We start from the raw sequence: 17,967 nt of genomic DNA on the forward strand, positions 1-17,967 counted from the left end.
TGAGGGAGAAGACAAGGTGCGGGTGAAACTGTTGGGTGAGAGTATGTGTGAAGCCTGAGTGAGTGAATGGTGTGTCTACACTAAAAGAAGCAGGTGATCCTGAAACAAAGACCCTGTCCAGGGATCCTGTCCTGTGGAGCCTGTCTAAGACACTTCAGTAATCACAGGATTTGAAAGAAATCATAACCAGGCACTAAAGACCAGGAAAACATCTAATAAGGATTCTGGGAATTGATGTTCCTCATGTGTGTTAAATTGTCACAGCCCCTCTCCAGCTCCATGAATTGTTGCTGGTTCTCAAAATGAACAGGGTATTCCCAGGGTAAAAATCAGTTTGAATGGCCTACCTGTGATTTTCTAAAGAGATTATGATTATTGCCAGTGTGGTTTGTCATCACTGAAAGATGAAAATATCCTTTATATGTTAAAGGAATGATCAGGAAAGCTCTAATGCACCCTTGAGGAATCACAGCCTTTGCACCCTAGGGCAATTGCGGTGAGCCTTCTTGTCTGAAAGGGAAACTTCTGGGTAACTATATTGTTAAAAATGGACTTGAAGCACATTCTTCAAATGTATGTAAAGTTATTTTCCACTGCCACAAAGACAGCAAAGCTGTCTTGGGAATTAAACCTCAGATAGAGGCATTAGACTATCTTTTCCACATCTCATCCATGAATCCTGGCACTGAGTGTGATGAAAACCCACACCATTCCGTGATCCAGCACAAGCAGACAAACCCCCAGTTATGCTGTGATGGACTTGTAGATATTAGTAGAGAAACAAAACCTAAGGAAAACAAGCTCTGACAAGAACCAGAGATGTGGTAGAACAGTAAAAACAATGGGAAGTTAGATGAGACTTCCTCATATTCAGTGTGAGACTCAGACTACTCAAAGAGTTGCAGGGTTTGCACTGTCTTCGTTATGCACTGCAGACATCTGCTCATGGCTCACCGTGCAGAGGTGAGGAAGGACTGGGAGAGACCGGTGGAAGAGACTGTTCTTCCCCATCTGTGAAATTCAGTTCTGCTTCTGGAACCTGGAGGAGTGTTTGCTGAACCTGATTAGAAGACCCTTGTCTTGCTTACTGTCATGATTTACAGTGAACTGAAGCTATTTTCTAGTCAATCTGTAGAGTAAGGAAAAGCTACATTAGAATTAATTGACACAAACAAATTCTCTTTCATAAGTAGCAAAATATACAGAGACTATTTAAGAACTGAGTCCATCAATAGAACCATTCATTCCTTGGCTGTGCCTGTGCAAGTGAAATAAGGAGGGCAAGGATACCAGCTTTATCATTTGATCATCTATGCAGTGTAATTACTAATATTCTCCCTGGCATAATTTTGAGCTCAGACAATGCCTGGGCACATCTTGGGGACAGCACAGGCTAGGGACTATTCTCAGGACACAGTGAATGTGGTTTATTTTGGGGAGTGAGAACAGTTTAATCATATAAACATAAGCCTGCTGAACCACTTGCCTACAGGAGCAGAGGAGGGACATGTATGTAGCTAAGTTCAAAAGAGGTCCACAGCTCTGGCTTTCATTTGACAACAGGGACTAGTGGCTAAAAATTCTATACCCTTTGAAAACCTCATGTTAGAGCTGATGAAGCATCTGTTTCCCACCAAAACAAGCCCTCATAAAGTGTCCTTTAAAGATGACCCATGGTCTTGCAGCGAGCAGGCAGCTAAATTATCTAATCATGGGAGGCAGTGTCTGGCATGTCTAATGTTGTTTTCTCATGGTCAGCATACATGTGAGAAATTCAGTGCCATGAGTAAGAAGGGAAGAAGAAGAAGACTGGGAAGGTCAGACAAAGTCTTGAAATCCCCTACAGCCAAGAAACTCAGAGTAGCCCACAGTAAGCATATGAATGGAGGAACGTAGGAACGTAGTGTTACAGGTGTTGGTCTGACTAGTTATTTTCTGGATTGCTGATGAGAAGAAAGAGGAGCCACTCTCTATTCCTGAACTGTGCTCCTCAGGATGTCTTCAACACTACAAAAGTACCTCTAAATACTCTAGGAATCCTTAAGGCATTTTGAACAATTCAAGTAAGATCACTTGTAGATGTATGAGTCACAACCTAAGAGCACCTTTTCCTTTCCACTTCAAGGAGGAATAACAAGGAAGAGTGAAAATGAGACACTTGGAATTCAAGTCAAAACAAAGAGATGTGCCAGGAAGTTATTTTCATAAGCTCTATGTATAACACTTTTACAGGTGAATATTTTCTGGGTACATGGTTTTCTATCTCACTGCAGAATATGTCCCTTGGACAATGTATAGCTGATGGGTGTCTACAGCACCTAAACCATAAAGGTGGAAGAGACATTCGACAAAATATCAACTTATAAAAAAATGCTGTAGAAGATGTATTATCTTGCTCCTATAAGGCAAGAAAAAAAGAGAAAAACAAATGTAAGTGAAGAAAAAGCACACCCCAAGTTTGAAATTATAACTCAAAATTCAATTAAAAAAATAATCCCGAGGAGCATGTTCTTCTTTAGTTATAAGGGAAGATGGGAAGCTGGGTACACTCTGCTATTTTTTTATACCACACAAGCAGTATTTTGAGGATGCCCTTGGGCACCCACAGGATGTCTATGCCTAACACTTCAAGGACAACAGACTTTGATCCTAAATGCAGATATAGGGAATTCTGTTATTCAGTGAAATCACAGAAGGACTCAATATGGCTTGAAAGCATTATTATGTAGCCTTGAAAATGTTCTCTTCAGGGAGTCAGAAGTCGCCAAAAATCCAGGAAATCTTACTAAAAATTACTACTGGAAACAGCATTGATGTCATTGACACATGTGGCATGCTGGGTACCTCTAAGTATATTCAGGTTTGTCAGCAAACGGCAAACCAGAGGAAGGAGACTTTTGCCTGTCTTTTGAAGACTGTTAGCTATATTTACTGTTATACTGCAGTATATGTGTATACAGCACTCTGCCAAGCAAGATATACTTTTTACTGACCTACTTGTGTTCCAGTTTATTGCTAGTGACAGCTGTTGTCAATGATCTGGAGAAAATAAATTGAGAATACAGTAAAGAGACACTGACTGGTCAAAAAAATTAGTTGTTGTTTTAAATTAAATATAAGGGATTTAGTCTCTTTAAAACTTTAGAGTCTGATTAAAATTAAGATTTTAAAGCCATGGCTGGATTACAGTAATTCAGAACTTCATGGATTATGAGATGAAATACTTTATAGGCATCATTTAGAACAAATGCTGCCATTAGGATTACTACATAATTTAGACCTACCGTATTGCATTCCTTCAAATCCTCTGCTGTGGTGCTATACAAATTTGAAAGGCACTGGCTGCCATATTTAATTTGATCCTTCTAACATGTGAGTCAAATTTGTTGACATTTAACATTTGCAGCCAGTCTAATCTGCTACATTTCAGTGACTCCTCTGCACAGGAATTTCAGAATGAAGATCCAGTGTAGCTGGTATTCTGGTGGTGTATCCCAGCTACAAGCTGTGGATGACATCTGTAGTACTTGACAAGCTCCCTCCTCTAGCTAGCACAACTGGCATTAACTGTTTCTGGCTTTTAAGGCCAAATTAGGACATATTTGCTTCTGTGTTTTATCTTTTTTGCCTTTTTAGACTTTGTTTTAGTGGTCTACAAGTTGCTTGGGGATAGTCTACATGGAAGGCACTACACATGAACAGTTTAATTGTATCTCTCTCTGAAAAGATGAAACAGTTTTATTGGAGATGCTTGCCAGAGGAATCACTTGTAACACTAATGCAGAAAGCTGGTGATAAAAGCCTCAGATGATAGAGATGGTGACCAAAGCAGATCTCCTATGACTATATCCTAGGGGAAAAACGAACCAAACCAGTCCCCCCTCCCCTTTTTTTTTGTTTGTCAGCAGCTTGAGGGAAAATCAGATGAAGACACAATAGTTTTGTTGTAACTGTTTCTATGTTTTTTTCTAATCCAGAGATGAGCACATCCTACAATTTTGACTTTTATCAGACACTCTGACACCTTTCTGCCTTGCATGTACATGTTTAAACTGCAGCAAAAATTGAGCATTTGCAAGTAAATTATAGATGATAGAGTATTTTAAGAGATATGAAGAGTTAGGTAGTACTTATAAACAGTTTCATGTTTCCTCAATGGAGATCGTTGAATAAATGTACCAAGAGAGTTAAAAACAAGGAGGGAGGTGGAGAGTGAGGGTGAATAGGGATGTATACACAGGGGAGTTATCTCCAAAAGAGGCGGAAAAACTGATTACATTTATTCAGCTTACATCTGCTTATGACTGCTGTGAATATATACAAAAATTAATCTCACCAGTCCTCTTTTCTTGACAGACAAACCAGTTACATCCTTTTGAAGTTCACAGGAATTATTTATACCTTATAGTAGGAACCATGGTTTCTTTATATGAGAGGCTGCTGTCTCTCTAGTTAACATTGAGACTAGATAGTGGGAACAAGCATAACAACAACAGTAGTAATAATAAAAAAAATTAAAAATCACAATTTTGGTACGAAGCAGTTCCTAAGGAAACCAGGTTGTTTGTTATCCCAGAGTTTCCCTTGGTATAAAGGAGTTTGAGATATCATGGGTCAAAGTCTGGAAATATGAAAAATATGTCAAGGTCACACAGCTCAGAGCTTCAGGCAGTTTGAGGCACACCTTGAAGAGAACCTCTTCTACACTACTCAGAAACAAATATCAGTATTTGCAGTCCATAACATTATCAGTTAAAAAGAATCTGGGCTTCCTAGATACTAGGATTTCAACTTTCAGTTTCACCATTATAGTCACTAAATAATACTATGTCCTAAACGACCTTGAGGGAAAACCAGCTTTTTTTAATTTACCAAAAAAAAAAAAAAAAAAAAAAAAAAAAAGACAGTTACAAGCTTAAATTATTTTAAGAAGAGTGATACGTGAAGAATGAAATAGAAGTGGGGAGGGCCAGGTATCCCTCCAGATACTCAGGCTAACCATTGCTGCTTACTGTTCCCTCTGCCTTTGTGATACCTTTATCTGAGCAGAAGTAGCCATGACAGCAGCAGCTGTCAAAGCTCAGGGAGGCAGGGATGACTCCAACCTCAGGCTTGCCCTGCTCACTTGGCTTGGGATTGGACCCCTGCCAGCTGCACTCTGCATCCTGGCTCTTGGCTCCCTGCCCTTTAGGGAACAGTCACTCTTCACTGCTCCCTGATTAGGGATTTTTGACAAGGGCTTGCAGGGACAGGACAAGTGGGAGTAACTCAAAACTGAAAAATGGTAGGTTAAGATTAGCTATTAGGAAGAAACTTTTTACTGTGAGGTGAAGTATGGAAACATACTGCCCAGAGAAGTTGTGGAGTTACCCATACCTGTAAGTGTTCCAGGACAGGCTGAGTGGGGCTTTGAGCAACCTGGTCCAGTGGGGGGGCAGCCCTTCCCATGGAGTGGAATTGGCACTCAGTGATCTCTAAGGTACCTTTAAACTCAAATCATTCTATGACTCCATGATTCTATGCATTCTACTATTCTATGGTTAGACACTCAATTTATGATGAAAAATTAGAGTTTTATATAGTGTTTCTCATTAATTTCTCAATGTAGAGTAAGTATTACTGTAATACTGCACACAATGTCTCAGATTCTGTTGGACAAATTGTATTTTTCTCTCTTTAAATGCCATTGTTTTCTTTATTTTAAAGTCGTATATACTCACATATCATCAAAGATAAGCTTTGTTCTTCTGCAGTCCCTGGGTGTGGTGGACAGAGGTGACCAAGGCTCTGTTTGGAACTGTGGCTTATTGCAGAGAAGAACATTTTCTGAATTGATATGAATTGCTTTCTAGACAACAAACAGTAGATAAGACATTTAGGAATTGGCTAATAACTTAAAAAACCCCAAGTAACAAAAACCAGAGAGTCTTTGCATTGTGTTGTAAACTGGAAGTTAATTTTCCTGCTATTTCAGCAGGGAGTATGTGTAAGTGTCCTGACATTGATGGTCACAAATTCACAGATATTGCTCAGAGCACTCTGTAAAGGATTTGAGTTTCAATATGATATACAGCAGAAACTGATCTAAAATATTAGTAACTATCAAAATACTCTGAAACACAGTAAGTGAAATTATTAAAGAATAGATCTGTTGCCATTTAGAAGATTAAGTTATACCTCTGGCCTTCAGCTTCCAACCAAGCATTGTACCTTGCTTAGGAGAGCATGTTTGACTTGTTTCACACTACACTGGTGATGTGCCTGTGCTGTATGAATTTGTAGTCCAGGTTTCTTTGTGCTCCAGAGCTCCCCAATCAGCTTGAAAGATCATTTCTCTGTGCTGCAGTGGAAGCACATGTCTTTTGGCAAGGTCTCATGCACTCCCTCAGGTGCAGCCCTGTTCTTCATGTGGCATCCTGAGCACCTTCATCCCACCAAGTGACCTGCTGTAGGGGCTACTGTGCACTGGTATGGAGCAAAACAGAGGGCCCCAGGTGGTTTTTAGTTGATAACCACAGCCAAAAAAAAGGTGTCCCAGTGTCAGGTGACAGGCAGAAAGGCACCAGGGACATGGGGAAAGAAGCTCAAATGGATAAATGCCCACTGTGGGCAAGCTCTACTTGCAGTTTCTCAGAGATATTTCAAGGACCACTTGGGCATGCCAGTAGGATGACAGATGGGAAGATGTGATAAAACAAAGCTAAGTTTATTATTTATAGTTCATGAGCTCTCATCTTCTATATGGCACATCCAGATCAGCTCATCAGGCTAAAGTTTTCAGATGAATAACCAGATACATAAGAATTTTATTGCAAAGGTTGTTAAATGTTGACCAAATGGTGCATTGCTAGGCTATGCAGAAAATCTTAGTGAAATGCATTTGCTAAGGGTGTGGATCATAAAGCAATCACCTTTTACTTTTGATTTCCAGCACATTTGCCTGTGAAGGAATTTAAATTATTTTCAAGATGCCCAGTGAAGAATCATAATTATAATTCTGAATGGGTTATAAACTTCTAAATTTATGTTTTGGAAGTTAAAATGTTTAAAACTTTACATCTAATTAATGAAAAATAAATGAATAACTATAATAGTTATAAAGTTAAAGAACTTTTTACTGGAATATTTTATGTAATTGGTTTTTTCAATTTACCAAAAGCATCTATGAGACATTCTTGGAAAACACAATTTATGGTAACCTGTTTATGAAAACATGTCCAAAATTAAGATTATATTTACTACTTCCTCCTCTGCTCTCAAAAAAAAACAAACCCAAAAACCTGGAATATAAACATATATGCTTTACAGATAAAAGAGGGCCACTTATCCCCACAACAAAAATTGCTGTAAGAGGCCACAATTCAGGTATCTTGTTTTCCTAGTTGCTTAGGCACTAATACTTAGGGTTTTGAAGCATCTTTTACATCAAATAACAAACACAGCAAATAGATACAGAATAAAAGACATTAATAGCTTTTGTAGTAAGGAGAGGAGCACAGGCAGCAGAGTGCCGTTACAGCTTCTCTAGATGCTACAGCAGTGGGCATCAAGATGATGGTATCCAAATTGCTTCTTCTAGGTATTTCACACAAAGCAGAACAGTGTCATGGGGAGGAGGTGACAGTAGTCGGCCCTTGATCATCTACTCTCAGTAGATGAGAGTAGGCTGGAGGGTAGGGTATGATTTTGATAGATCAGATGAGAGAGAGATGGAAATTCCTTCAATTAAAAGAGCTAACAGGCTCTTCACTCCAGCATTCTAATCACAGAACTCATGCAGAAATGGAGGAAGCATCTACTCCTCTCTCTCAGCACTCTGAAGGCAGAGGCCACAATGCAGTGTTGTACTACAGCCTTATCTTGAAGAGTGCTCTGGGCACACTTAGAGTGAGCAAGACTCTCTGATAAGGATATGAATACAACTCTGATGGAACCCAGTTGTGAGGCTGGTGCTAAGATGTCACTGGTATAAGTAGAATCTGAAGAAGTTTGTTCTAAGACAGAAGAATTTGTCTGCAGGCACACCCATGGTTAGGCAGTGGCAAAGTGAGCCTTATACAGAAGGGGCCTTATGCACCATGAATGTAGGGGGCTTGCATCATGCTCTGGAGGCCTAAAGCCATTCGTTTTGGGCCATTAGCTTTCACCTTTTGCTTATGTAGCCTTTGATATTTGCATGTGTTACAGCTTGCCCTCTTTCCTTTCTTCTATGCCTTGCTAAACTCCAAACCAGAAAAACTGAACTTAGAAAATAACACTCATTATTACAACTTTTTTATTTTTTTGCATAACATTCTGCAAAAACTATCACAGACTGCAATACAAAGTGGAAAATATACTGCTAAGCTTCATATTGTGAACAACAGCATACACTTACATTGAAGTCCCCAGGATGTGGCTGCGACTGGATTTCACCCTTATGTTTTTTGCTGGAGGAGATTGAAGGTAATAGACTGCTGCCATTAGGTCTGCTGGAGGAAGTTAAATCATCGTTCGAATATTTGTGTTTTGATGCATCAGAGAGGGGAGAGACGGGTGACCGAAGCATTTTCTCATTTTTATTTATTGGTATTGCCAAGCTGGAAATGGAAATTACAGTAATGGAGTGTCACAAAGCTGGCTTTGAGAAAGGTAAATGTTTTATATATTACCAAAACTTTGAATTTAAAACCTGCTGGCAGGATAAAGTCTATTGGTATCTGGAAACGAGCTTACAGTATTGGGACCAAGAGTTCATTTACAAATTTGTATCATGTTTCTTCTCTTTCCCTTCAAGGCAAATTGTCATTCTGGAGTTTAATATAAAGTCTGTATCAGAGTACTTGAAAAAAAATACAGAGATAAATGGCTACTTGCTCACCATTTCTTAAGGGATAGCTGGAGATGAAGATTAGGCTCTAAAGTGTAAGTTCAGGTTATGGAGCCCTATTTCACCATTACAGGTGACAATTTATAAGCCATGGCAATAAAACCATATGTGAGCTAAAACAGGAAATGTGTTTAAAGATGACTGGCTTGTCTTTGTGCTCAGCGCCCAGCCTTTGGTAGCAGTGTTTAAACTAATCTAATACAGATTTTGAAGACAAAGAAAGATAGGCTGATAATGCAGACAAAAAGGAAACATATGCAAACAGGAGACACAGAGAAATGGGACCTGCTCTATCTTCTAAAGCAGAAAGCTGTAACACAGACAGTATTTTCAGCTTTCACTTATTTGGGAGAAGTTTTGGAGGAGAAGTCAGAAACCTTATAAATATGCCCAGAAATAACCTTTAGATACATTAATTTGAATAAAATATTTAGCTGAAAACCTTAAAACAACACACAAGAAAATGCAAGTTTTTTTAAGAAGATAGTTGGTATTAAGACTAAAACTGCGATTAAGGTCAGAAAGACAATTTTAACACTATACCTCTCCCTGTCACATTCCCCTTTATTCAGCCTATTACTTTTTATGGACAATTCTCACTTCTTTATAGTTACTGTATCAGACAATATCCACTTAATGGAATCACAAAAAAGTAAAAACTATACTTCATTTCTGCACATAATTTCAGGGAACACAGCTAATTAAATGTGCTCTTATCATACATTTGTCCATTTATCTGGCAAGTCTTTAAAAAGTAGCCGTAAAAGAAGCCATGAATTGCAATTCAGAACCTTTACTGTTTCACATGGCACAGTACCTTTAAAACACCATGTCAACTGTTTTGCTTTAATGACCAATTGGTGTTTACAAAAGCAAGACTCAGAGTGTGAAAGAGAGACAACTGTGGCCTTCTTCTCCTTCTAAGAAAAATAACATCTTTTGCACTATGCTGAATGTGCAGGCTGATCCTGTAATTTCTTTTCCTCTTTTCAAACATAAACTCATGCCTTGGCTACCCATGTTTATACATCACTGTCAAAGTGTGGACCCAAAGCATCCAAGGGAAGCCATGGCTCTTGGAAGTATACACAACCCTCAAAAGCTTAGCCCTGAACTTGTGAGGAGTAGCTGAAATTGCTGCTTGTGCTGCACACATGGCCTTTGGTCACTGAGTAGGGCCCACCTAAACATAGTGTGAGCAGGCAAAGTACAGCAGCAAATCTTACACTGAGAGGCCATGCAGGACAACTTGCAGCAGAGGACTGTCAGAGCTGTGATCTGCTGGGAATGGGCAGGCTGTGGATCTGATATAGGTGCAAGAGATTTGGGGTATCTCTGAGCCTGCAGCCTCTCTCGTCAAACAGGATCTTACTTAGTCTGCCTCTCAGGCTGTAATTCCACAATAGAAAATGCTTATGGCTGAAGGTGGTCTTGCTCCTCTCATTGCTACCAGCCCTCAGCAGTGCTGCCAAAACTGTCTGGGTGGCTTTACTGGGAGATGAATAATACCACTCTGTCAAAAAAAACCCCCGAAAATAAAAGAAGGAAAAAGCCAGAGAAAAAGAAAGATAAAATAGAAAAAGAAAAGGGTAAGTAAAAGAGACAGGAGGAGAAAAAGAAAAAAGAAAAGGAAGAGAGAAAGGAAAAGCCGAAGAAGAAAAAGAAGAAAAAGAAGAAGAAAAAGAAGGGAAAGGGAAAGGGAAAGGGAAAGGGAACGGGAAAGGGAAAGGGAAAGGAAAAGGAAAAGGAAAAGGAAAAGAAAAGAAGAAAGAGTTTTGGTTTTTAACACCTTTCTTGAGTATATTTACAGGAGAACCTCAGAGGCATGGTGTAACTGGAGAGGGGATGTGCCAGCATGAGCAGATGTTGGTTGCAAGAGGACCAGGAGGTCCTGATATCTGTGCTGCTGGTTTAGTTACAGCCTCAGTAGCTCTTCCTCAGCTGTGGAAATATCAGCATTTGATATCATGTCCTACACTGTGGCACAAACCACAGAAACATCTTGGAAGCAGAGCACACCAGGAGGCAACTGTAGGAACTAGGAGGCAACTGTACATTTCAGAAACTCTTTGTTCCTCTAATACACAGTTGCTACTGGAAGTACTGAATATAATGTCAAGAAAAACACAAATTATTGTCTTGCTTCCAGGAAGCACAGAATTAACCCTGTGACACAGCAAGCTATGACAGCCATGCTAGTCTCTGAAAATTAATGCAACATAAAACATATGACACTGGGGTAACAGGAACAGCATGACCGCATGCAACCATCCACAAGAAAGGAACTGTTCTGGGCATTCTTTTCACTTTATGAAACGTATGTGACATGTCAAGACAAAGAAATTGAATGCATATTTTTGAATAAACACTATATATATATCAGTTTTCTTTGTGATTTTTCCAGTATTAATGACAAGAATTACTCAATCTCATCAAAGATGTGTACAATAGAAAAGCCTACTACAATAAATACAAATATTTTCTTTCTTATTTTGTAGCAGTTTCAACCCAAGAAGTGCCCTGATACTACCAGAAAAATAATAATAATTAAAAAAAACCTGATAACCAGTATGTATCAAGCAGCATGCAGCTGAACTCTGAAATTGTGCATGTCTAAGTTTGACTGCTGGAAGCCCCCAGAGAAACTCAAGTGTGATTGCTCTGACATTGATAGGGCTCTGTGTGCATAAACCATGCCAGCAAATGCTAAATATTCATTTTTTGTTTCATGCCCTATATCCTTCGAAAATCTCACTTTTTTAAAAGTTTCAAATTCCTTGTCCTGGAATACTTACTAATTACACAGAATGGAATGCTTGTAATCTCAGAAATACTGGTTCTCAAATATACTCTGGAGCTGAGTATTGCAGGCATTGTTGTGAGTATTTTTTCGATCTTTTCCACAGAGCTAATACATCATTCTTTTTATACAGCCAAACGTAAAGCTTGCAACTTGTAAGTAAAGAAAGTAAAGAAAGTCTAAGAAAGGGCTATGAGATGGTTGTATTTGTGAATTGCTGCCTACAACACAATGTTAGGGAATATGTCTTGGACAATCACAGTGCTCTAGCTATAATTACTTGTTCCATGAACCTCACACTTGAGCTCACAACTTCTTTGTGCAACAGGATGAAAATGCAAGTACATGAATGCGTCAGGAGCTACTAATTTCATCATTAAACCAGAAGAACAGAGACTGCAGCGGTTAATTTTTCAACATAAAATGCAACAATTAAAAAATAAATCCTACTAAAAGAAAAAATAACACCTGACAATAAACTGCAACTAGTTGCATGATTCAGTGGTAACTAAGAAGGAAAAAGCTTACCTATTTTCATTCATATTACAGTGATTTGCTGTTGTGATGCTTTGGGCAGAGGCAGCTAATCGTGAAGAACTCTCTCGCTCTAAGTGGGTCTTCTTGATGTCTCTGCACTCTTCCTCATTCTCACACTGAGTGAAGAAAAAAGTAATAATTTTTTATGGTTTGGATTTACTACAGATACAAAAATATTTCAACAAGTCGAGGATGGTATTTTCTGTCATTCTGTTGCAAATGATGACACTTTTTTGAAGATATGGCTAACATGGATCAGACACGATTGGTCCATGTCTTAAAAAATAAAATCTAAAGAGGCAGCATGTAAAGAAAGGGGTACAATATAAAACTTGGTTTCTACCACTTTCCCACTTGAACCAGGGTTGCCACCTTTCAGATACTAATAAAAGAAGGACAAAAAAATGAAGAAAGATGAAACAATATGGAAGACTGCTTTAGATAAATGGTCCTCAAAAAATACACAGATCCATCTGCACACATACAGTAGCTTAGAGGGCAACAGATGACTGGTTGCACAGCAAAACTGTTCAGAAATTGAGCAGATGGTGATTCCAGTTCAGAATGACTTTTGGGGTCAGATGGGTACAAACAGGCCAGAAAGCCTGCTTGTTGGACAGCTTTGGCCATGGAGTGGAGGGGGCTTTCCCTTTGGCACCAGAAAGTGAGTGGGAGAGGCAGGGCAGAAGGGCGGATGTGAGCAGAGGGCTGTGCCCACCCAAGCACGGTGACAGTGCTGCTGAGGAGGGGGCAGCTAATGGACTATGGTCTTACTTCTACACCTATAGCCCCAAGACAAATGGGGCCACCAGGGTGTGAGGGAGCCAGGATCCAGGATCCAGAACCAGTCAGGTCCCAGGTCTCTGCGAATGCATCCCTCACAAAGCCAGGCCTCCCTGCTGCCACTGAAGGGCTTGCCTCTTGCGGATAGACAGATGGGAAAAGAGATGCTGCCTCTTCTTTTACCATACACACAGTGATACTGTGTCGACTTCAACAAGGCAGCAGACAGTTGTCCCTTTGCTGACCTGAGCATCATTTCCAAATGCTCAGGTTTTGAGAGAAGCCTCAGGAGAGAAAATTATGCTACTACAAAGGCAGTGCCTTCACTAAGGCACGCAAAGGCACACACACAGCAGTAAACGCTGTCTCCAAGGAACTGTGATCCCTCGAGGCCAGGAATTTCATCACCTTCGGGGCTGGCATTTCCTCTGGGGTTTGGCCAGTCCCTGCGTGGAAAGCAGGGACAAATCCCAGCTCTGAAAGGCCATCCTGGAGAAGATGCTGCCATCGAGCACTGGACGTGGGTGCAAGCAGCACTAACCTCCCACTTGCTGGAGGCTCCCCTACCCCCTCTGATGGGTTCCCCAGCAGCTCACCTTGCGTTTCCTTCTAGATTTCGGTAAACCCTTCTCTGCGGGGGGTTCAGCACTACTACCCTGCGGGAAGCTGGCCGCCTGGTTTGCTCCGGCGCTCATGGCCAGCGGTTCTTCGGGCAAACGCTCTGGAATCCTGGACAAAAGAGCCAAGTCAATGTTGACCCACAGCGACTTTACCTCATCACTGTCTTTCAGAGGAGACAGGAGCTCATTCCTACCGAAAGGAACCAGGGTGTAAAACTGTTCCTCCAGCTCCTTTGCTATTTCACTACTAGTCCTGGCATTAATAGAGCCAAAGGCACTGCAGCCGCCGTGGGGTTTGCTGGCGGTGCCGGTCCCCGCGTCCTTGGCACCCCGCGGCTCAGGCCCGGCTGCCGCTGGCACCTTGGGCAGCGGGCGCTCCTCCCGCTCCGACTCAGAGCCCGAGTCGGAGGAGGACGATGAGGACGAAGACTCGGTCTCGATGAACTCCTTGGATTTGGGCGCCGTTTTGCTCGGCCCTCGGGCCCGACGCTTCTCACCGGCTGCAGCTGAGCGGGGCTCCCGGCGGTGCCCCGCTCTGCAGCCGCCGCCGCCGGGCCGGGCCCTGGGCGTCTCGCCAGCAGCGCCTTCAGGGAAGCCGTGGCTCCGGGGGGGCTCCTCTGCGCTGGGGCAGGGGGGGGCGTCTCCGGCGGAGTTCCTCTCGGCTCGCCGCGGTGCCTTCTTCCCTGCTGCCCGCCTCGGCGGCCCGCTGTCGGCAGCGAGGGGTGACTTCTGCCGGCTGCCCTTGCTGCCGGGCGCTTTGTTGGCGGTCCTGGGCCGCGGCCCGTCCCCGGCGGCGGCGGCGGCGGCGGCGGCGCGGCTCTCCTCACTGCGATGCTCGGCCGGGCCCTCAGCCGGGGTCTTCTGTCCTTCCTGCCGCTCTGCCTTCAGGCGGCCGTAGTAGGGATGGGCTTCCAGCGCCGGGCCATCGGGGTGGGTTAGGATGGGTGCTTTGTGAGGGGTAACTTTGTTCAGCCACTTGTCCAGCTGCCACTTGTTGGACGAGGGCGGCTCAGGCTGAAAGGGAAACAGACGGCAACGAGCTTAGTGCGAGGCCCTGCTGCCCCCACCCCAGGGGACCCCTCTGGGACAGCGAAACGTCGCATCCCTCCGGGCACCGCAGAGATTTTCCTTCGGTCCAAGAGGCGCCCAACCTATGGCAACCCCTTGGCACTGGCCCTGCGCTGCAGGACAGGGCTCATGCCTTGCAATGGGGGATGGTTTTGGTTTCAGAATGGGGTTTGGAGATGAGAAGGAGAAGGGCTTCTGTGATGCATCATTTCTAAGGGTGATTCACAACAGCAGTACTGCAATTGGCTCTACTGGGAAACACTTCCAAGTTTCCAAATAGACAAAAATGCAATAGGAAGGGAGGAAAACAAGGCAGGGTACAGCTGAGGCTAGAGGAGAGCAGCTATCAGGAAAGCTAGGGATGTGCATTTTGTGTCCTGTGCCATTGCAGTAAATACAGAAAGCATTTAAAGAAGCATACAAAGTGGCATGTGGTAGGGAGTTGGAGGGCTAACCAGGCGCTTCATGTAACCTGTCTGGTATTGACATTATAATCCACAAAAACTTGTTGTGTGGTGGTGCTGTCAAGGGTTCATTTTGTGAGTATCGTGTTGCTGTTAGTTTTTCTTTTAATGTCTGTCACAACTCTATCAAGTTATAAGAGCACATCTAAAACATAATGGTGTTAGGACAGGGAAGAAGTGGGATAATCATGATTTCAAATGTAACCACAGCTGAGACAATGTTATTTCAGAACAATGTGTGACTGTTTTCTAGTGCTTCTTGCAATCAGTAATTTGAATGTAATAAAATGAAGAGGAAGGGCAAAAACCCCAGAACAAAATAGATGATGGAGTAGATGGCTATCCATAACCTAACCCCACAAAAACCATAGCGAAAAATTTCCTAATTTCCTCAGATGAAACCCATATTTGGTTCACTAGGCTATTGCATGTGAATAATCAAAAACTGTGTCATGAGTTGAACATGAAAACCATCAGTGCTCTGGAAGAAAGCTTGCTCAAGAGAGAATATCCACAGTCTCTAACTTAAAAGAGTATCTTACTTCTTATTTAAAGTAGATGCCTGAGGGCAACACAAGTTTCTTGTACAGCCAAGGGCGCCTTCAGAATCACCCACTGAGGATTGTATGCACTCTACACGGAGCAAAGGCTCCTAAAATAAGCAAAAAAGTTAGACATTGGTATTCATATGATAAAAATATTCCTTCTAGCTAAAGTGTCTAATTTACTCATTACTGAGCTAGCCCAGACCTATGGGAAGTTTGCAGGACTGGCTTACATTTATGTTTTTTAAAGCATACTCCCTAATATCTTACATGAAGAATTTCTTTCCTGAGCTGTAAATCTTGAAAATGGATGGTCAATATTTCTCTTGGATAAAGCTGTATTTTTACAGCCCTTAACTCTTTGTCTAAAAATGAACAGCATTTTTTTTTTATTGCTGTTGAAAATACAGATAGATTTCTTTGGTGCCATTCACTGTGCACATACTGAATTTACTAGATATATAATAAAAGGTTCACTATACATGGAAGTCTTTCCACTGTTCAGAAGTATTTCAGAAAAGGAGATACATCAGAAGCACGTGGGGAAAAATACACCTCTGCCTGTAAGGGTAGGTCAGAGTGAATGCTGCTTGGAAGTTCAAAAAACTTCCAAATTCATTTGTTACATCCCATTCTGCCTCTTTATGGATCTTGTAATTCTTGAAAACAGTGGCTCATGGATTTCAAGGGATCACAGTAAACCAGCAGGAAAAAGTGATTACATGCTGCAGCGTCATAACCTGGCAGTGCAGGACTTCCCTAGAGTAGTATGTCTGCTATTTTGGCATAATACCAATGGTCCTACCGTCCTATCCACTAACCATGAAGTTTATTAAAAAGGATCAACAGTGTTACCAGCTTTACTGGTTTTGTCAGGAGTTTCAGGTGCACTTTTGAGGTTTAGTTAAATAAAAATTCAAATCCTTGTGGCTTCTGAAAAAACTCCTAAGATCTGTCTGCTAAAAAAATCCTTCCTTTAAGATTCATCTGATTGAAGTAAAATGTCTGCAGCCTATCAGGCAAATTAGAAGAATCCAAACTTTAAAAATCGGAATTTTAAAACCTTTCTCACTAATTTTTGGCCCTGATACCATTTCTGAATATTTGAGATTCTCAGTATATACAAGTGATGCCAGTTCATTTTTGGAAGCAATTTATTCAATTGATTGTTGTAACTGAAAATTACTGTACTTTAAGATCACATAAAAAAAAAAAAAAAACAAAACCAAAAACAAAAAAACCCAAATGAAGGCACCTTGCAAGAGAACAAATCATGAGAGCCAAGAATTGATAGCAGGACTGGTAAAAAAATGGACTGGGAAAATTCACTTGAAAATTTTTGCCCATCCATTATACATGCCTAATTGTAATTCTTTGTAGGAGAAAAAGAAAATCCCTAATTTCCACTCCACACACCATTATATGGAAGAAAAGTTGGTTTGCTTGAATCGGAAGTTTTTCAGCAGCACATAAGGATAGAAATACATATGAATATATATGCAAAATGCTCTCTGCCCATTGGTTTTGATGTCATGGAAATATGCCTAGGGCCTTTTAGAGAACTGGGCAGTTTTCAAGTGGGGTAAAGCCAGTGCTGTCCTGATGGGCACTGGTAATAGGAATAACAGTCTGTGATCAGCTGGTCTGCAATTAAATATAGGTTGGTCAGCTGACTTGCAATTAAATATAGGTTTGGCATGAAAACTCAAGACAGGAAACTTAATGGAACTAAGATACTTTCAGGGATCAACATACCACAGACATACACATGTGCCAGGCTTCATGAAGAAACAGGATGTGATACATTTTCTTAAATATTGTGGGTGGATTCATCTGTACAGCATAGACACCTATATCTTAGCTAGTCAACAAGTTCCTTCTCCAGTCAGTGAACTACCCTCCTAGGGTGTGAAAAATTCCCTCTTGAAATAGACATATGAAATAGGCCAGATGAGCTGGGCCCTAAAAACGTCTTTTCCTCTCCACAGACTGTAAAGGGGAGGCTGAGGTGGTGAGCAGATGTAGGTATCTACAGGAGAAGTGTGCAAATTTAGGTGGGATGACTCCCACACAGCGTGTCTATACATCTCACATCTCTTCAAGGCTGCAAGTGCAACCAGAGGCATGAATGGCATGCATCCAAAAAGAAACTTGTCAAAATGTTATCCAGAAACACTTTCTAGGATAAAGGGCTGTTAAACAATGCCAGTGTAATGAGGTCACTCTATGCTTGTTACTACCTAAGGCGTGGCTAATATGTGGTAAACTTGAAGTACGACAC

At 41.5% G+C, this 17,967-nt stretch overlaps 1 protein-coding gene across 3 annotated transcripts in view; it reads right to left on the minus strand.

The window, feature by feature from the left end:
- Window positions 1–17,967, minus strand: part of AFF3 (AF4/FMR2 family member 3) — a 333,013-nt gene that overhangs the window by 31,633 nt on the left and 283,413 nt on the right. For all 3 annotated transcript variants that reach the window (XM_038152924.1, XM_038152845.1, XM_038152760.1), the window contains 4 exons: window positions 13,586–14,623; window positions 12,198–12,322; window positions 8,378–8,579; window positions 5,721–5,848 (listed from right to left, as the gene is read on the minus strand). In XM_038152924.1, coding sequence (XP_038008852.1) covers window positions 5,721–5,848; window positions 8,378–8,579; window positions 12,198–12,322; window positions 13,586–14,623 — 1,493 coding nt within the window. The remainder of the gene's footprint in view (window positions 1–5,720; window positions 5,849–8,377; window positions 8,580–12,197; window positions 12,323–13,585; window positions 14,624–17,967) is intronic.

Source organism: Motacilla alba, chromosome 1, assembly GCF_015832195.1.
Source record: "Motacilla alba alba isolate MOTALB_02 chromosome 1, Motacilla_alba_V1.0_pri, whole genome shotgun sequence".
NCBI lineage: Eukaryota > Metazoa > Chordata > Aves > Passeriformes > Motacillidae > Motacilla > Motacilla alba.